The sequence below is a fragment of the Monopterus albus genome, unplaced genomic scaffold, assembly GCF_001952655.1.
Source record: "Monopterus albus unplaced genomic scaffold, M_albus_1.0 scaffold485.1, whole genome shotgun sequence".
NCBI lineage: Eukaryota > Metazoa > Chordata > Actinopteri > Synbranchiformes > Synbranchidae > Monopterus > Monopterus albus.
Window position 1 is genome coordinate 43,044 of NW_018128365.1, and position 17,201 is coordinate 60,244.

A 17,201-nucleotide genomic window follows, 5' to 3' on the forward strand; every position below is an offset into this window, starting at 1 on the left:
CTCCCTCATCAATTTTACACATGTAAAACTTGCAGGATTTATATGATGCCTCGATGTACTGTGGCATGAATAAGATGTCACCACAATAGTGAACCTGTAGTGTCACCTTGTGGCTGGTGTTGGTACTACATAGACCCAGAGCACTTGGTGGTGTCCTGAAATCTTAATCTAGCTATTTTACCAACAGAGTGCAAACACTGCTGCTTTCCTTTGCTTATACTGTGCTGTTAAAATGTGACGTTTAAAGAAATCAGTTCAGAATATGGTAATTTTAAAAAATAAGGGATATTTTAATGCCACAACTTGAGTCAAATTTCAAATGTCACACATTTAACAAAGTGCAAGGTGTCAGTAAATTTTAATATGTTTTAATTATACAAATATAAAAATCATTTCTGTTCATTTCTCTCTGTAGGGAGGTATGACCAGTTATTAAACAGGAGTTTATTTGCCCTTTTCCAACAGGTTCACTTATGTGCAAAAATAAAGAATTGAATTAAATCAAATTCAACATTTTAAGTAAAAAAAAAAAATCAAGCTCCTATACATTCAGATTTTAGACAGTTATACGTGATTTCAGAGGTCTTTTGCATTATTTGCAAAATTTTGTTAATGATACTTCTGACTTGCTGACACTCTTAACAAGATTAAGTAGGTGTAACAGCAGCAGGTTAAACAGTACTAACAAGGTTCAAAATGACAGAAAAGGAAACTATTACTTATTCACAAAAGGTTTTCACCTGAACTGAGAATGACATGGCATCAATGTTCTTCCTTAAGGAATAATGGATAAGTGAATGTTACTTAACAAAAGCAGCACATATAATTTACTATGCCTGGTTTAGTCATGTAAATACAATACAGATGATTGGTCCTGTATTTCAAAAACACACAATACTATGCTGTTTCTGAATGAAGCAAGTGCCTCAGAATCTCTCAACACTAGGCCTTAAACTTGGTCGGATTATTTTCTGAAGCACTGAATACAAAGACAGACCAGCTCTAACCTACTCTGGTCCACTGAACCTGTCATATTAATGGCCGTGGTGGAAACAAATCAAAAGAGAAACTGACACATTAAAAAGAAGAGTAATTATAAGAAGGGTCCAAGCAGTAACCACACAGATACCCTTGCAGTGGTGGGTTTCAATTTACATTCAGATGACCCTCAACTCCATAGGAAAGAAACCAGTCTAAGGTTTTGAAGGGAAGAGATATTACCTCTCTCAGAGAAGATTTGTTTGTTTGTTTGTTTTACTGTTGCAGTACTGTTTTTGGTACATTACAAAATTTGACGTGTGGACCAAAATCTTTGGTACAAGATCCAGTTGTGGATTCAGGACTTTAGGAGAAGAATTTAGTAACACTGTGGAATATTTCTGATAAATTCTTATAAAGTATCTCAAATAAACACAGCCTGACACTATGTTTAATGTGTGCCAACCTCTGGGGCCATGGGCCTACAAAGAGTAGATATCTACTCTGAGTGTGATAAACCAGATGCAGCTACGAGTTTGTGAGAGTGCTTCCCCTGGTTTAACCAAATCATTTTGCATCCCCCAGATTTGTATTTCAATTGATTCCCAGTGCTCTTGTGAATCTGCATCCTTTTTTTAAGGTCCTTTATTATGACAGTCTTTGAAGAAGTGTGAGAAGAACAGTCCACACATTGATTGACTGTGTACAGGCTCAGATATGAGAAGATGACAATAACAGAGGCTTTATCTGCTTAAAACATTAAAATATACTAAAAGGGACTAAATGATTAATGGGTTTTTTCGATACAGAACTCAGTATATAACCAGCACTAATCTTACAATGCTATACCAGCGAGTCTGACTCCTATTCCCTAGCCTTATCATGCCACTGGCAAATACTTGTCTTTTGTCCTTTAAGTCCCCATGTCAGTGGGGAGAGCTCACTGCCTCTTACGAGATGAATCCTTTTCCCTTCACTTTCATACATTTACCATGAGTTTACCATGCACATCTGGGTTTCTGTGTTGTCATCAGGGATTCATTATAATTGATCACAGTTCTTTTGGTACGAACTGTGTTTTTAATGTGTATTAATGGGTCTTGTAGTCTTAGAGGTTGTATAATCCTCTACATTTGTTGGAGTAGTAACAGATTTTTTTTTTTTTGAATGCCATCTGAATTTGTAGCAAAATACACATTGTGATTGATTATAGTATTAAAATCTCAGATATGTGGAATGTGCCAAACCTGAACTAGTAGCTGAATTCACCAAAAAGAAAAGGTTAACCACAGTCACAGAAGTTCAAGATCTGGCTGGTGACTGGTGGTCAATGTCCCATTCTCACCCAAACCACCTAAATAAAAGTATTTTTCTTTAAGGTTACGGTAGGGCACAACCCTGTCTACCGTTGTCCAGTTATGTTGTCGCCTCCAGGATTTATGGTGATGGAATCCAGTAAGGGATGGAGAGCCTGGCCAAATGGCCTACAGAGAAAACAGAGCAGACAGTACAGTTACACTGAAACCGAAGGGTCTCAAGAACAAAAAGGGGGGAACAATAAACAGACTGAGCACAACAGGACAACAGTCTTAAGACAAAGACAGAGAGAGTGAGCCAGAAAGAGAGGAATACCAGACAGAAGTCACAGTGGCACAATAACTACAATTTCAACATTATTTCAATACTATTGTAAGCAAACTGTTTTGTATTATTCATGTTTCATAACTAATGCAATAAATATGAATGCAATATTGTTTCAGTGTCACCTCCTGTGAAAGGTATGAGCAAAATCAACCATCACATCTTCTCATACGGGGCACCATCAGCCTGGGATGTTCAGTACAGCCCAGCTTTTATTTGAGGTGGACTGATTTACTGGAGGTGAGTCATTTTACTATTTTCTAGGGCTGGACCCAAATATTCGACTATTCGGATTTTCGTTCATTGGGTAGGTAATTGTTTTTTTAATTTATTATTCGAATATTTGAGACAGCAGGAAATTTCAGTGCAATCTGAGTCTGATGATGAAGAGGAACAAGAACAGGATGGAGACAGCTTGGTCCACTAGCTGGTACTCACAACTCTGAAAACTGAAAACGTTTGGAGCAAATCTCCAAACCAGCCTAGATGACCAGATATTCTAAATGGTGACATTCTTGCTTCAAAATATCAGAAGTTAATAAAACAGCATAAGGCCAATCCTAGGACAAAATATTCACAGAGTCTATGTTCCTGGATCAATAAGTCATTAAGTGAAACATTGTTAAAACACAAACAATGCCTCTTTACTTAGTAAGGCAGATAGACAATGAGCTACAACCTAACATTCATCAAAACAAGCCATTTTGGTGAAACAGCGTATGTGCAGTCGGCTGTGAGACGGATGTGCAGGGACAGTGTACAAAGTACAACACAGAGAAGAGGTACTTTAAAAATATTCAACAGCATCACTCTTATGCATATTTTTCCAAACTGAGTGTCGTGGTACAACCAACAGAAGACCAGTGATGCATTAAGTGATCTTAGTGACACTAGGCTACCCTAAGAGTGAACATTTTTATAGCAGGCTCTGTTTTCATTGCATTTTGTAGACGGTCCCCGTGCCTTTTTCTTGTCCAATGACATGGGTATGTCTGAGTGAAGCCCTGAAGAACATTAACATAAAAGTGTCCCGTCTTTGAATGAGCTGCTGCTTTAACAGACTGATGAGGCAGCAATGTTACGTATCTCATGTCTGAAAAGGACTGTGCTGTTTAAAGCCCCACCACCACCACACTCGGGGTGAATATTCCACAGTTATTACTACCAAAGCTCCGAAACCCAAATATGGCCATTGGGGACAGCCCTATTATTTTCCTAGTAATAACTTTTTAACCTAATTCTACTTCTTTCACTTTGGTTAATCTACAGATGTGTGATGGATTTTTAAAAAACCTTGTATAAATGAATGAGAACAAATAAAAATTCAGGGGTCACTGACTAATCAGCCAAATATTTTTTTAATTAATTATCATTTTATTTACAGAATCTTAAAATTGGGAAAGATGAATTGACGTCTTTTCACGTGGATGGGTATTAACTGTACTTTTGACAAGAGTCGGAGTCATCCAAACTAAGTGACCTGAGCCAAACGTCAAATCGCTTACCTTACGGAACTTGCAAAGATGAAAACCAAAATTGCTCAACAGTTGCATCTCAAGTCTCGACAAATTGGTGGACTGGTTTTGGTTTGATATTATATTATTTGGCCAGTTATACATATACATTAGGAATTCAAGATTGTAGACTCACGTGGATAGTACTTCAGATGGAAGGTCTGTGATGTACGACGGGATCTTTTTGCCCGTAAGAAACTGAGCCACCTCGTTGCTGAAAGTGTTGCAGTTGTGCTCAAACAAGTTGTACTTGTCATTACTGTCCACCAAGACATAAAATCAGAGAAAGGACAGAGGTCAGCCGGGGGGAGAAGGGAGGGTGAGTGGCAGGAAAAGACAAGACAGAAACATGACACAGAGATAACAGAAGAACTAAGGACATCAGATGTATTTTTAGACTCTAAATGTAAAGTGAAGCTAATTTGTCAAGAATTCAAGATAATGTTCATTATATTAACCAATATATTAACTTTGAATATAAAAGGCTGTAATTATGGGGATAAATAAGAGTTCACAATTCAAGCCAGTTCAAGTTATTTAAATTTGTTTTCCCCCCCACTAATTTCACTAATTCAAAAATCCAAAGTATAATGAAGACCACATATAATGAATGATAAAAAAGGGTTCCAAGAAAGAAAATGGTTGCATTTATCACAACAGACTTCCTAACCTTCAGGATGAATGCACCGGTGTTTCACTCTGTGTTAAGACTCTTCGATGAACCACAGCTCTTACCCGTATGTAGACTCTCCCAGTGAAGTCAGATGCTCCATAAATATGTCTTCAGGCACCTCAGTGAAACCCAGGTCAACTATGGAGTCAGGTTCACCCAAGAGGGTGCCACCCTATAACACAAATAAAGGTGCACGTTCCAGACACTTCAACAAAAGCTGCATTTTGATCCATTACCTTTTACTTAAAACACTATAGGTTTCAAAGGGCAATGTGTAACATGCTGGATGTCTGAGGAAAAGGAAGGGGCTGATTCTTACAGGTAAACAACTGCTGATGCCTTCTCCAACAAAATAGTGCTCCTTTCCGTGGACCACAACACCAGTGTGCCTGTAAGGCACCAAAATATACTTTTTCGATTACAACAAAGCCATGAAGTAATTAACCGCAGTTCACAGGATTATTGATAAGAAGACTTAAAAAATTAACCTGCAATAAAAAGCTACACTCACCATATCCCATCAAGCTGTTTCCCTGTAAAGACAAAATAAACACATTTAAATTAGAAAGCATTATTGCTACAACCTTATTTATGTATCTACTATCGTATAAAGTTAACTGAAAATAAAATTATAGCTGGGCCCTGAGAGCATCCCCGCTACCTCCTGGCTTCTCTCGCGGGCCCAGGGAGCACTCTCTGCGGATTTCAGAAAGCCAACTACCTAGTAAGAAACTCACCTAGCATGAGTGGACTCAGCTGGCGGGCCATGCCTCTGGATATGTCGTAAATGTACAGTTTCACTGGATAAGAGCTTGTCTGATCCATGCCGACAAACGAGGATTTTCTTCAAATCACAGCTAACTTAAAGTCAGGTGAATCACATCCACCAAACGTTAGGGCTAGTTAGCTAGTTGCAGTTAGATGGCACATAAAACTTCAGCCAATTAAAAGCGTATCCTGGAACTCTCATGAGTCTAAACATGAAAAGTAATAAATAATGTAGTGAAATAAATCCAACAGTAAAAGCCTGAAGGCAACGTGTGCCGACAGTCGGTGTTGTATCACAGTCTTACTACAAACAACAACATGACTCTCAAATATCAATTTGTCATGGGAAACTAATACTTCCTTGTTCCGGAGACGCGCTCTGCAAAGAAATCCCGCCTACTTTACTAGGATTGGACAGTATCTTAGATTTGCAGACAAGCGCCCAATAGAAGATGAGCCGTTCCGTATGATTGTTCGGCGTGCTCGTTCATGTACTTTAGCGCGCAAGGCTGGTCCAGTCTTGAATGCGACTCTAGGGAGTTTTCTTGGTAAGTCAATGTGTGCCTATGCAATGTCTTAATAACTATTATTGTTTATTTGTGTTTAATCTATGTGCTTTGTGTGCGTCATCAAAAAGACATAGTTGTTAACTAAGCGGCTCAAAAATCCCATTAAACGAAATGTGGCTAAGTACAAGCTGTACAGGCTAAGCTAGATAACGTTACATTGTCCTGTTAAAATTTAAGACCCTGGGTAATTAAACTTTAATAACGTCATAATAATAATTAGAGATATTTTATAATCGCTTTATCATTTGTACAGTCACTGTTCTTTGCTTAAAATACCACCACGCTTATTTTTATTTCAAGTAGCTTCATAAAGTTTTTAAGAAGCACAGCAAATCAGTAGTTCACCAGCTGGGCAACACCGACTGACTGCATAAGATGTAACGTTATCACACGCATTTTACTCGGTAACGTTACCTCAGTACTGATAATGTACCTTGGGTATTCCAGTACTACATCAATGCTAGGTGCTAGTCCAGAGCAGTGGATCAGAGCTAGGCTATCAGTGCCAAACAAGACGCTACTTGTTGTTTCAGTCCTAGTTTAATTCCGCTTTAATTTTTCTCAATTTTATCAAGTATTCGCGGCTGTAAGTTCTATTTGGTGAAGTATTGCACTTGCTTTTGGTGTCCTTTGTACACAGGGTGGCTATGAAATAGACCGAATTGCTCCCGTCGGACCACCATGTATACATAATAGTTGAATAAATGGATAAATAAATGCCTTTTGCTAGAAATTACACTGTTTGGATCCAGTCCAAGTGATGTGGTACTACACGATTTAAATAGGCTACTTTTGCTCTTTCACCAAACAAAAGCAATCCTAATGGCAGAGTGGACCACTTACTACCAAAACGAGGATGAGGATGAGGAGCAGGAGGAAGGAGAGCAAGCTGGAGGTGAGATGAATGCATCCTCATTACTTCATTTGAGGTCCAAATAATGCAGGATTGTTAGCTACAGTTGATCTCTCTGTTTGGTCATTATTTCTGGCTGCTACATAGAGTATTTCCTTTGAATACTTCATGTCATGTCATATTTCCCATTTAGGGAACTGTAAATGACAACATGTGACAAAAAAAGTAAGACTGACCCCTTAAAGTTACACCAGAATAAATCAGAGTCTCTGTCTTTGTTAGGAAACTACAGAATCACAGGGAGAGACAGTTTGGTCTTCTTGGTTGATGCCTCTAAGGAAATGTTCATCAAAGGAGAAGATGGACAGCCCTCCAACTTTGACATGACCATGCAGGTAAGGTGGCCCGATAGCGTTCTCTTCTGCTATTGTTTGTCGTGTTTGTTTTGTCTTTTCTTTGCCACCTTTTTTGTGTGACAGAATCCGTGTACTGCAACACCTGAAATGTTTGGACACTGAATTAGGTCCTAATATGTTTTGGAATTGAAATGTGCTGGAATTATCTCAGATGTATATGTAGAGGCTAAGACTGAAATTGTATAAGAAAACCGAAAACCTCTCAAGATTATCTACAGCATGTCACAGCTATAGAATTACTTTATTACTTATTTTTCATTTATCATTCTTATGATAATAGCTGTCTCTATTATGTCCTTGTAGGTCGTGTCCAGTGTGTACACCAGTAAGATCATCAGTAGCCACAGGGACCTGGTGGCTCTGGTTTTCTACGGCACAGAGCAGAGCAAAAACCCCAGGAACTCATTCAAGCACGTGTATGTGTACCATAGCCTTGATGAACCAGGTAATATGCTGCATTTTCAAACTAACACATGGTCACACTATATGTAAAATGCTGCCAAAAATGTGGGCAAAGGTATAATGACTAATGTATTCACATAAAAAACATTTAACTTTGTAACTTCTTATTGTTATCACATTGTTTCACAAAGCTTAAGAATTTACAGAGTATTTAGTGAATTCATTTATCAATTCTTGTATAGTAAAATATACAGCAAGCACTAAAAGAAGCCCTCTTAATCTGATAATCAGTATTTGGATCAGCTCAGAGAAGAGCAATATTGGTGCCCCTGCAATGAAAATTTTGCATTAACTTTTTCTTTCCTTCTAAATAATGTTTTACCTTGTAAAATATATCTTTTGCAGACCCACGGTCATTCTGTTTTTCATCATCTACCTTCCATGATGTCTTACAGGCTATATCTCTCTGTTTCCTTATTTTCCAAAGGTGCAAAACGAGTGCAGGAAGTGGAGGCTATGCGTGGGGAAAAGGGTGCCAAGCTAGCAGCAGAGACCATAGGCAGTGGGGAGACATCGTTAGGCGATGCCCTGTGGTGCTGCGCCAACCTCTATAGCGACATCAAGCTTCGCCTTTCACATAAGCGGCTCATGATCTTTACTTGCAGAGACGAACCACACGGGGGTGACAGTGCAAAGGACCGACAGGCTCGCACCAAGGCTGGTGACCTCAAAGACACCAGTGAGTCCAAAGCAAAAGCTACTGAAACCTTTAAAACACTCACTTCACTTCATACAATGTTTTTTTTTTTTAGATTTTTACTGTTATTTTCACTGTATAAAACTTTGCATTGCAACTGTAAAAATGCTTCACTTTCATGAGGCCTCACCTCACCTGCCCCTGTTCTCCTAGGTGTTGTTATAGATTTGATGCACCTGATGAAACCAGGCGGCTTCGATGTCTCTCTGTTTTTTTGTGACATTATAAGTCCGCCAGAGGATGAGAGTGAGCTGGGGCTGCAGCTGGAACCTTGTAACAAACTGGATGATCTCAAGAAGAGGGTGCGAGTCAAGGAGCAGAAAAAGAGAACCTTAGCTAGGTAGAGATAAGAGACAAGTTTATATTTCCAGGCAGATAAGCTTTTATGTCCTTTTCCCTTTTTTATTAACCTGAAATATTAACCCATCTGGTTGCTTTTTGATCAGTAAACTCTTACTCGCTGCTTTCCGTCTTTCCCTCTGTGCTATCCTTAGGTTAAACCTTAGACTTGGTGAGGGCATAAATGTAGCGGTGGGAATTTATGCAACTGCTGTAACAGCCCGAAAACCCGGACCCATCAAACTTTACAGGGAAACCAATGAGCCAGTCCGCAGCAAAACCCGCACCTTCCACACCCAGACTGGCAGCCTGCTACTCCCCAGTGAGATAAAGAAAGCCCAGGTAAGACCAGACAAAGTAAAAGGCTAATTCTGATTCTTTTTTTGTGAGAGATTTATGTGCTGTACAGTGTTAGTTAGGTTTTTTTAACTAACTGGTAATGCATCCTTTATTGTGTTCTGTTATGCACCAGACTGACCAGAGAAATATATCAACCAAATAAAGTTACCTAATTTAGTTGGTGGCATAACTAACATAACATAAATGTCAGAGATTATCAGCAGTTGTCATTCATTCATTTTGTTTTGTTTTTTTTTCCTCTTTGTTTTGTATGTCTGCTGTAGGTGTATGGTAAAAAGCAGATAGTGATGGAGAAGGACGAGGTGGACGCCATCAAGAAGTTTGATGATCCTGGCCTATATCTGATGGGATTCAAACCTATGGAGAAGCTCAAACTGCACCACCATATCCGGCCCTCTGTCTTCCTGTATCCTGAAGAGGACGAGGTGCAAGGTAGTTCTGTGTGTCTGTGTGAGCATTATGGGTTTTTGCCATACCAAAAGACTTTTTCTTGATAAGGTGGGTGCTAATATTTAATGGGAGAAATAATTATTTATTAAATATAGTGATATTATATGAATAATTAAAATAAAAATGAAATTGACAAAATAAGGTTACAGTGCTGGGAGCTACATCTTTACTGACTGAACTGCTGTGTGTTGTTTTCCTCCATAGGCAGCGCATGTCTGTTCTCTGCCTTGTTGACGAAGTGTAGCGAGAAGAACGTGTTCGCTGTGTGCCGTTGCATCCCCCGCCGAAACTACCCTCCTCGATTTGTTGCTCTAGTACCTCAGAAAGAGGAGACAGATGAAGGGAAAGTACAGATTACCCCACCAGGTAACACACTGCCAGGCTCAGCAGGAGCCTCACTGGGTTTGGTTAAGCTGATCAGTCCCACCCATAATGGCTGAAGCAGCTGTAGTCCTGTCACTTTTTACTGCATACAAATGTTTGCTCACTCTTTAAATATTTTTACTATATTTGTCTCATCTAGTCTTTGTAAACAGCTGTACAGTTTATATTGATAAGCAAGAAAGGCAAATAGTTGTACTGTGCTATAGCTTGATGGCTGTCATCTTTTGCCTGGACCAGGTTTCAATGTTATCTATCTGCCGTACGCTGACGACATACGGACTCTGGATCCTCCCCGGTGCCCGTCTGCCTCACAAACACAGGTGGACAAGATGAAGGAGATTGTCTCCAAGCTCCGCTTCACATACAGGTAGCTGCACATGTTCAGTGCTTTACACAGGTTTCAGTTTCTACAGTAGATGCCAAAAAAAAAACCCAGGAAAAACAAATTGGGGTGCAGTAACAGTCTGTAAACTTAAATGACAAAAGGTAGGCTAACAAAACCAACACCAATACCATTCAGTCGGTTTCTGTCAGTAATGCTTTTTCATTGTTTGCAATGTAATGCAGGAGTGATGCTTTTGAGAACCCAGTCATCCAGCAGCATTACAGGAACCTGGAGGCTTTGGCTCTGGATATGATGGCCCCAGAAGACACACAGGACCTCATCAGTAAGATGCAGACAAACACAGAAAGCCTTGTTCCTTCTGTATCTAATACAGCCATTGCTTGTTTCTTTGACACGCTTTCCCTGCCTTTCTCTTTCTCTGTCCTTCCGTCTCAGTGCCAAAGGTGGACGAGATTGACAAGCGTCTTGGTCCTCTGGTCCAGGATTTTAAAGATCTGGTCTACCCTGCAGGCTACACTACAGAGAACAAGCCAGCTGCCAAACGCAAAACAGGTAGAGCTGGAGTCATAACAGAAATTAGCAAAAAGATGTTGTTGTTTTTGCCTACTGTTGTTGTTAGTCTGAATTGTATGGCTCAGTACACAGTTTTGGCAGGGGTTTGACTGAGAAACTTATAAGTACAGATGATTTTGAAGTTACACCACCCAGTACTGTGGTTACTTTATACTCATTACTCTTTTGACTGAATGCTTTCTCTTTGAATGAACTTGTAGCGGATATTGGAGCTGGAGCTGAGAAAAAGCCCAAAGTGGAGGTACCAGAGGATGAGCTGAGGGCCCATATGCAGAACGGCACCCTGGGAAAGCTGACCGTGCCCGTGCTGAAGGAGGCCTGTAAGCAGTTTGGGGTTCGGACCACTGGGACCAAGAAACAGGAGCTGATAGATGCTCTGATTGCCCGCCTGGCCTCATGAAGAGTGAGATATCTGACTCTGTGTGCCTTCAGGAGCAGGCATACGGGTTTCAGATCAGTATGCCTGCTGATTCCAAATGTAGAAATGCCTCACAAATCATATTCTGGTTAAAAAAATTGGACAGACCTGCCACTGTGTTAGCAACAATACAAGTTTCCTGTTCTGCTTGACAAGATTAGACATGTTGAAAGGCAGCATAGTGTGCTGACATTTGCAGTTCTTATCAGTCCCACATTACGTAAATAATGTCTAAATGGAAAAAAAAAAAAAAAAAAAAACCTTCAAACTGGTTGATATGAGTTACAACATTATAACAAAAACATCCTGTAACTATAAACACGGTCATATTATAACTAGTGGTGACACTTGTTGGTAATCTTGCTTTAATAAAACAAAAACCTTTTCTATATCTGAGTCTGCTTTGTTTAATTTCAATGACTGCATGAGTGGGTATACTGGACAGTTTAAGCAGCAGTTCCAGTTCTTCTTGTAGCAAGAACAAAGGTGTGTCCTTACACAGCGAGACTGCAGCATGATCAGCATACCTTGACCCACCCACTGCATTGTTGAAACACACGGCACAATAACAGAAGCTGTGTTCCCGTTGAGGGCAGGCCTATGCTGGCAAACGGCACTGCACAATAACAGGAAGAAGGGATCACATACAACTCTGGCCACGTGAGTTGCGTCAGATTTTTACAAACTGAAAGTAGATGGCGTTCCTCTGGAAGCTTGAATTAACTACACATCAGGTTGATATGGGTTAAAACAGACCTTTGCACTACTTGATACTGCTGTCTAGGTTTTCGGTTTTGGTTTACCCCATTATGAAACTACAACTGTGACTTTTTTTTTTTAATTCAGATATCAATCCTAGGTTTATTTGAAAGTTGTGAGCAGTAGTCCTGTCACCTAGACATAGGCTGAAAGTAAATGGAGTGTCACTGTGAAAAGGACAGCACTGAGGATGCTGTTACAGGTAAGAAGGAATATTAAAAACTGATCAAACATACCTTTAAAGATGTCTGCAGTACATCATAGAAAATATACAGTAATTTGTATTTTAACTTTATTGTTTGACAATGCCATCTATACTGGGCCTTAGTGTAATTTTTAAGTCTCAGTGGTCTTTCTTTCATGTTGTAATTTTGAGTTTTTATATTTGCAAAACCTAAGCTCTTACATTCGGAAAGCATATTGTGTAGACTGGGCAGTTTATCACCAGGTTTGCAGCAAAATATTTTGACTTTCAGGTTAGTTTTTAAAAATAAATTGCAATTGAGCACTTGGTACCTTTCAGTTATGACAATTAAAAGAAAATACTACCCAACAATGTTTCATGTTGTATTATTATATAATCAATTTTAAACAAAACTAATATGTTTGCTACCAAAATAATCCTAATATGACAGAGATTGTGAGGTCAGACTTTACATATAAATATTAATCTGAAAGGGTTTACTATGATTGTGAACCTGGATATGACTACAGCCACATACACACAAAGCCTTGTATTCAACAACAGGAATTCCCTGTGAGTTAGTCTTTCATTCTGCATGTCACGGTGGGTTAAAGGTAAACCTCATAATAAGTTGTGAACAACACTGCAATATTAATGTCATGCATTCCTCTCTCCACTCTCTGCTTAGGCTGGTGGATGAACAACAACACCATCCAGATGGGAGCGTTCACTGTGGTGGGGTATCTCCTCTACAGATTCTCCCAGAGTCAGTTCACATGAATTTGTAAAAACAGAAAGATCACTTGACATATCAGCCATGTTGTTTCTCTGACTCATTGACCTGTCCTCCACAGACGATTCTAAAAAGAATAGATCATATTGTGTCAGAAATGGTTTTTATGGTTTAGATGGTAGCCTATTACCAGGGGTGTAGCCAAGGAATATGGGTGCTAGTGGCAGAGGGTCACTTTAGCCCCCTCAGTTGTTAGTGACATAGTGACATGTATTAACATATATATACATACACATTAACAGCTTCAACAGACTTGCAATCAAACGCACATTCTGATTTAAAGTGTAAGGCTGGTCATTTTCTATATTAACAGTATTTTCAACATTCCCAATACAGAGACTAAAACCAACAATGATTTGCCTCTACTCATGGTTAATGTCTGTCAGTCCTGGATAGACCTCCACTGTCATTCAAAAATAATTAAAAACACATCAGGGAAACACACCACTGCACTGGGTAACACAATAAAGCTGGTGATATTCTATGTTTTTCATATTGTCACCAAATTCTATTTAAAGGTACAAAACCAGCTTTGAAGTCCTGTCTGTGTACAGCCCAGTGTCTTATTCATCTGTGCCACAGACTATGCTTTTTGTCCAAACACTATTAAAAACAGGCACACTGATGAACTTTATTTAAGTGGCTTGCTGCCAACTTAATGTACCAAATGTGTAATTATCTGGTTGTTAAAATATGCTCCAACAAATACACTGTTTACGCTGGTTGAGTAACATTTTCTAAAACCAGCTCTGCAGTTTAAGCAAAATAGTGGGCCTGTAAAAAAAACTCTTACTATTTGTTTGTGAAATGCCTTTTAAAATGTACATGTTCAGTGGGAATGAATGGGCGTTGAGCTGAGTGCCACACACAGGGTAGAACAGTCTTGAGATACAGACACACAACATGGTTGGTTTTGGTCTTCTCATGGGATTTGATGGTAATAAGAAAAATATAAAATAATACCAGTCTTATTCATTAAATGAAGCTACGCTTTGAAATCAGTTTGAATTTTGTTTTTTACAGTGCAGGAAATGCCCATCACTTAAATAAATGGAGTTGCAGTACTACAGCAGTGTGGAATTAAAGTATGAATTATTTATAAATATGCACTGAGTACCACAAAATGTAAAGTAATCAGCATCCTCTTATCCCAAATGCAGCTCTCCAGATTTTTAATGTTTGAGGAAGTGACCAGGGAAAGATACTATGTAATGGGATCTGTGTAATGAAGGCAATTTGCAGGATCTGAGTCACATCTCAGTCTTCACCTTTTCAGTATTCGGCTGGTTTAAGTTGAAATAGACTGTGTGGTTTTCAAATAATGCCTGTAGCAGTGAAAACTGAAATGTGAGCACATGAACCCAAACAATATGAGACCTGTTGAATTTCTTGCTTATTATAGTCCTCAGTTGTGCTTCATGACTTTGGCTGTAATGCTAATTGTAGTTTGCTTTCTCTTTAGCTCTTCCAGCTCTGATCCGTTGGCCGATCCGTCTCTTCTGCTCTTTAACTGGCAAGTTATAAGCAAATCTATCATCCACTATACATAAAGGAATAATCTAATATGACTGTCGTGTTTGTGTCTGATATAAAATGAAAACAACCAGAAGAACATTAATGTGTGATCTTCTTCTGCCTCAGGTCTGTCAGCTCTGTGGAGCTGGGTGAGCCGCCTTGTGAGAACCCTCAATGGTATAAACTATTGTACATCCCTAATTTCTGACCATGAAGAATAAAAACTAACATGTGAAGCCAAAAGGAACTGCTGTATGCTCACTCTTCTATGTATGTCTTGTGTCTCAGTAATCCAGAGCCTGTTTAAATGGCTGTCTCGGATGTGGCGGTTTATCATAGGTGAGTGCTGCCTACATTTGTGTTTCATGGTGAGTACTCTTCACTGTGTGCTTCAAAGTTACTTTTTATGTGAAAGTTAACAGGAAATTTACCCTCCACAATTTCACTTGGTATGTCAGGTGAAGGGACTCCAGAAATTCAAGCAGACACATGACAGCAATTTGGTATTTGAAGAAACTGGGGCTAAATTAGTGACAGAGCTGCATAATAATTATTGGCCGATAAATAAAAGGTCAAACTACTGACTTCTAATCTGCTCCACCATTAGCATTATCCTCCAAATGTAAGTGGCTGGTTGCTGTCATCAAAGCGGTCACAGGTCAGTTCACTGTAATCTTCCTTTGATACTTTTTCTGTCTTTGAAATGGAGTTTAGGCTGAGAATCACAGCTCTTCTGCAAAGTGCTTTATTATTTATCTAAAAATGTATGAAACCTCTGCAGGGCCGTCCAGCAGTGGAGCAGAGACTGCTCTGACCAGCAGCAACACCAAGCCAAGCCTCAGGCTGATCCTCCTTGGATCCCCTGGTGGAGGACGGACCTCCCTGGCAGACACTTTGATGGGAAACAGTGAGACAAGGGCATCCATGGGCCCCATAATGGAGAGCACCAAACAAGGTACGGTAGTGGATGGTAGAAAGGTTACAGTGATCGACACCCCAGATCTTTTAGGGCCATCACTGGGGAACAACAACAGAGCTAGAGAAGCTCTGAGGTGTCTTCAGCTCACCAGTCCTGGACCACATGCCTTCCTACTGGTGATCCACGCCCCATGCTCCAGCATGGGGATCAACCACAATGCTGCCCAAGCAATCCAGTCCACTCTGGAACTATTTGGAGATGAGGTCATGCAATACATCATCCCAGTGCTCACCCATGCAGACCGGCTGGATCAAAGGTATACTGTAGATCATCTGCTAGATGTGGATGCTGGAGGTCTGAAAAGGGCTGTGTCTCTATGTGGCCAGAGGCCTGAGCTGCTAGACAACAGGGCAGACCGCCTCCCGGAGGCACAGAGTGTGACACGCAGGCAACTACTGGGGCGTGTGATGGAGATGAAGAAGCTGAGAGGGCATTTCACCCACGAGCTGCAGAGGAGGGAAGACTGCATGAGGGAGGAGCTGCTAGCTGACATGTCCTCTGCACTGGCTAGAAAACTGAGACACATGTAAATAAGAGAAGGATTTCTCCTGTTATTGGTGTAATTCCATGTGAAAGAGGTTCTGGGGTAGTGAAAAATAAGGCAGTATTCATTGAAGTGCAATGCAATTCTGATTTAAGTGCCAGGGTAATTCTTTGTTGGTTCACCACTGTCCTGAATTTACTGCCACTGCTTCGAATGCTTTTGGTTCAATATCAGGGTCACTTCATTTTCCTATTGTAATGTGTCATAAGTCTTTGATGTCTGTTCACTGCGCCTCACGTTCCAGATCTTACCTCTACTATGTCTTTTATAATTCATGAGACATATCAAACTTTAAAGTTTGTGCTGCTGATAATCATGGAAAATAAACAGAATTCATACTAGGACTAGAGTTCAGCAGTGCTGTTCATTCTACTTATCTACAATAAAACAATCAAATAAATATGAGCCGGCTCAAATTTAATTTCAGGTGTTACAGACTGTATTAATGTAGTCGTGGTCAAAGATAATCGTAATCACACAGGCAACAAATAACAGTAACATGCTGACAAATGCTTTACGGTAAACGTCTAATATTTAGTATAACACTAAAGTGACATATCAGTCTTGTTTAAAAGTATTCAATCCTCTATATCCTATAAGCATACAGTTTAGGCTATACTAACATTAACTGACTTTTAAGTCTTTGTTTCAGTTTTTATGACCACAGTATTCTCAGGAGTTCACAAACCAAAGACGAACTAAGAGTAAAGTGAATAATATAGTTGTTCAATAGTTGTAGATCAATCTTACTCTGGACCAAAGTGGTAAATACACAAAGAAACATGGCCAAGTGGCAGCTTTCTCTTTTTTTTTAAAGCCTCTTCAGCAAACACAGCTGCCTGCTGCTAAAGAATAATGAGAGCAGTGGAAATGAATCACAACATTAGAGTTGCATGTAAAAACCAAAGCAATAAGCTGAAAGGAAATGAAAATCTCCACAAAGCTGAGGGGAACTGCAAAGTCAGGTGGTAATTCTCCCTGGGTTC

The 17,201-nt window shown here is 39.7% G+C and overlaps 3 protein-coding genes across 4 annotated transcripts; 2 read left to right on the forward strand and 1 right to left on the reverse strand.

Annotated features, from left to right (window-relative positions):
• Positions 1–288: 288 nt before the first annotated feature.
• On the reverse strand, positions 289–5,933 carry desi1b (desumoylating isopeptidase 1b). Its single transcript, XM_020587887.1, has 6 exons — positions 5,544–5,933; positions 5,318–5,339; positions 5,126–5,195; positions 4,869–4,978; positions 4,270–4,392; positions 289–2,462 (listed from the first exon to the last, which is right to left on the reverse strand). Exons 1-6 carry the CDS (start codon positions 5,629–5,631, stop codon positions 2,381–2,383), a joined length of 495 nt encoding a protein of 164 aa, XP_020443543.1. The 5' UTR covers positions 5,632–5,933; the 3' UTR covers positions 289–2,380.
• Positions 5,934–6,025: 92 nt separating this feature from the next.
• On the forward strand, positions 6,026–11,679 carry xrcc6 (X-ray repair complementing defective repair in Chinese hamster cells 6). 2 transcript variants are annotated; one of them, XM_020587878.1, is made up of 13 exons: positions 6,026–6,122; positions 6,958–7,038; positions 7,279–7,391; positions 7,716–7,857; positions 8,302–8,553; positions 8,725–8,911; positions 9,066–9,252; positions 9,534–9,702; positions 9,925–10,086; positions 10,342–10,471; positions 10,672–10,772; positions 10,886–11,002; positions 11,224–11,679. In XM_020587878.1, the coding sequence occupies exons 1-13, from the start codon at positions 6,041–6,043 to the stop codon at positions 11,421–11,423; spliced, it is 1,923 nt and encodes a 640-aa protein (XP_020443534.1). In that variant the 5' UTR covers positions 6,026–6,040; the 3' UTR covers positions 11,424–11,679. The 2 variants fall into 2 exon arrangements, with proteins under 2 accessions (XP_020443534.1, XP_020443533.1); XM_020587877.1 differs by having other exon boundaries at positions 6,034–6,122; positions 6,929–7,038.
• A 77-nt stretch (positions 11,680–11,756) lies between these two features.
• Positions 11,757–16,546, forward strand: LOC109952686 (GTPase IMAP family member 1-like). The gene is made up of 7 exons (XM_020587879.1): positions 11,757–12,402; positions 13,073–13,150; positions 14,640–14,690; positions 14,819–14,869; positions 14,981–15,031; positions 15,300–15,350; positions 15,474–16,546. The coding sequence occupies exons 1-7, from the start codon at positions 12,357–12,359 to the stop codon at positions 16,199–16,201; spliced, it is 1,056 nt and encodes a 351-aa protein (XP_020443535.1). The 5' UTR covers positions 11,757–12,356; the 3' UTR covers positions 16,202–16,546.
• The last annotated feature ends 655 nt before the right edge of the window (positions 16,547–17,201 follow it).

Coding starts and splice junctions, on each gene's coding strand:
- desi1b (XM_020587887.1), bottom strand. CDS start 5,631: ATGGATCAGACAAGCTCTTATCCAGTGAAACTGTACATTTACGACATA. Junction 5,340..5,543: donor GCTGAGTCCACTCATGCTAG/GTGAGTTTCTTA, acceptor TTGTCTTTACAG/GGAAACAGCTTGATGGGATA. Junction 2,463..4,269: donor CCATCTGAAGTACTATCCAC/GTGAGTCTACAA, acceptor TTTTCTCTGTAG/GCCATTTGGCCAGGCTCTCC.
- xrcc6 (XM_020587877.1), top strand. CDS start 6,064: ATGTACTTTAGCGCGCAAGGCTGGTCCAGTCTTGAATGCGACTCTAGG. Junction 8,554..8,724: donor TGGTGACCTCAAAGACACCA/GTGAGTCCAAAG, acceptor CTGTTCTCCTAG/GTGTTGTTATAGATTTGATG. Junction 8,912..9,065: donor AAAAAGAGAACCTTAGCTAG/GTAGAGATAAGA, acceptor TGCTATCCTTAG/GTTAAACCTTAGACTTGGTG.
- LOC109952686 (XM_020587879.1), top strand. CDS start 12,357: ATGGAGTGTCACTGTGAAAAGGACAGCACTGAGGATGCTGTTACAG. Junction 12,403..13,072: donor CACTGAGGATGCTGTTACAG/GTAAGAAGGAAT, acceptor CTCTCTGCTTAG/GCTGGTGGATGAACAACAAC. Junction 14,691..14,818: donor TCTCTTCTGCTCTTTAACTG/GCAAGTTATAAG, acceptor CTTCTGCCTCAG/GTCTGTCAGCTCTGTGGAGC.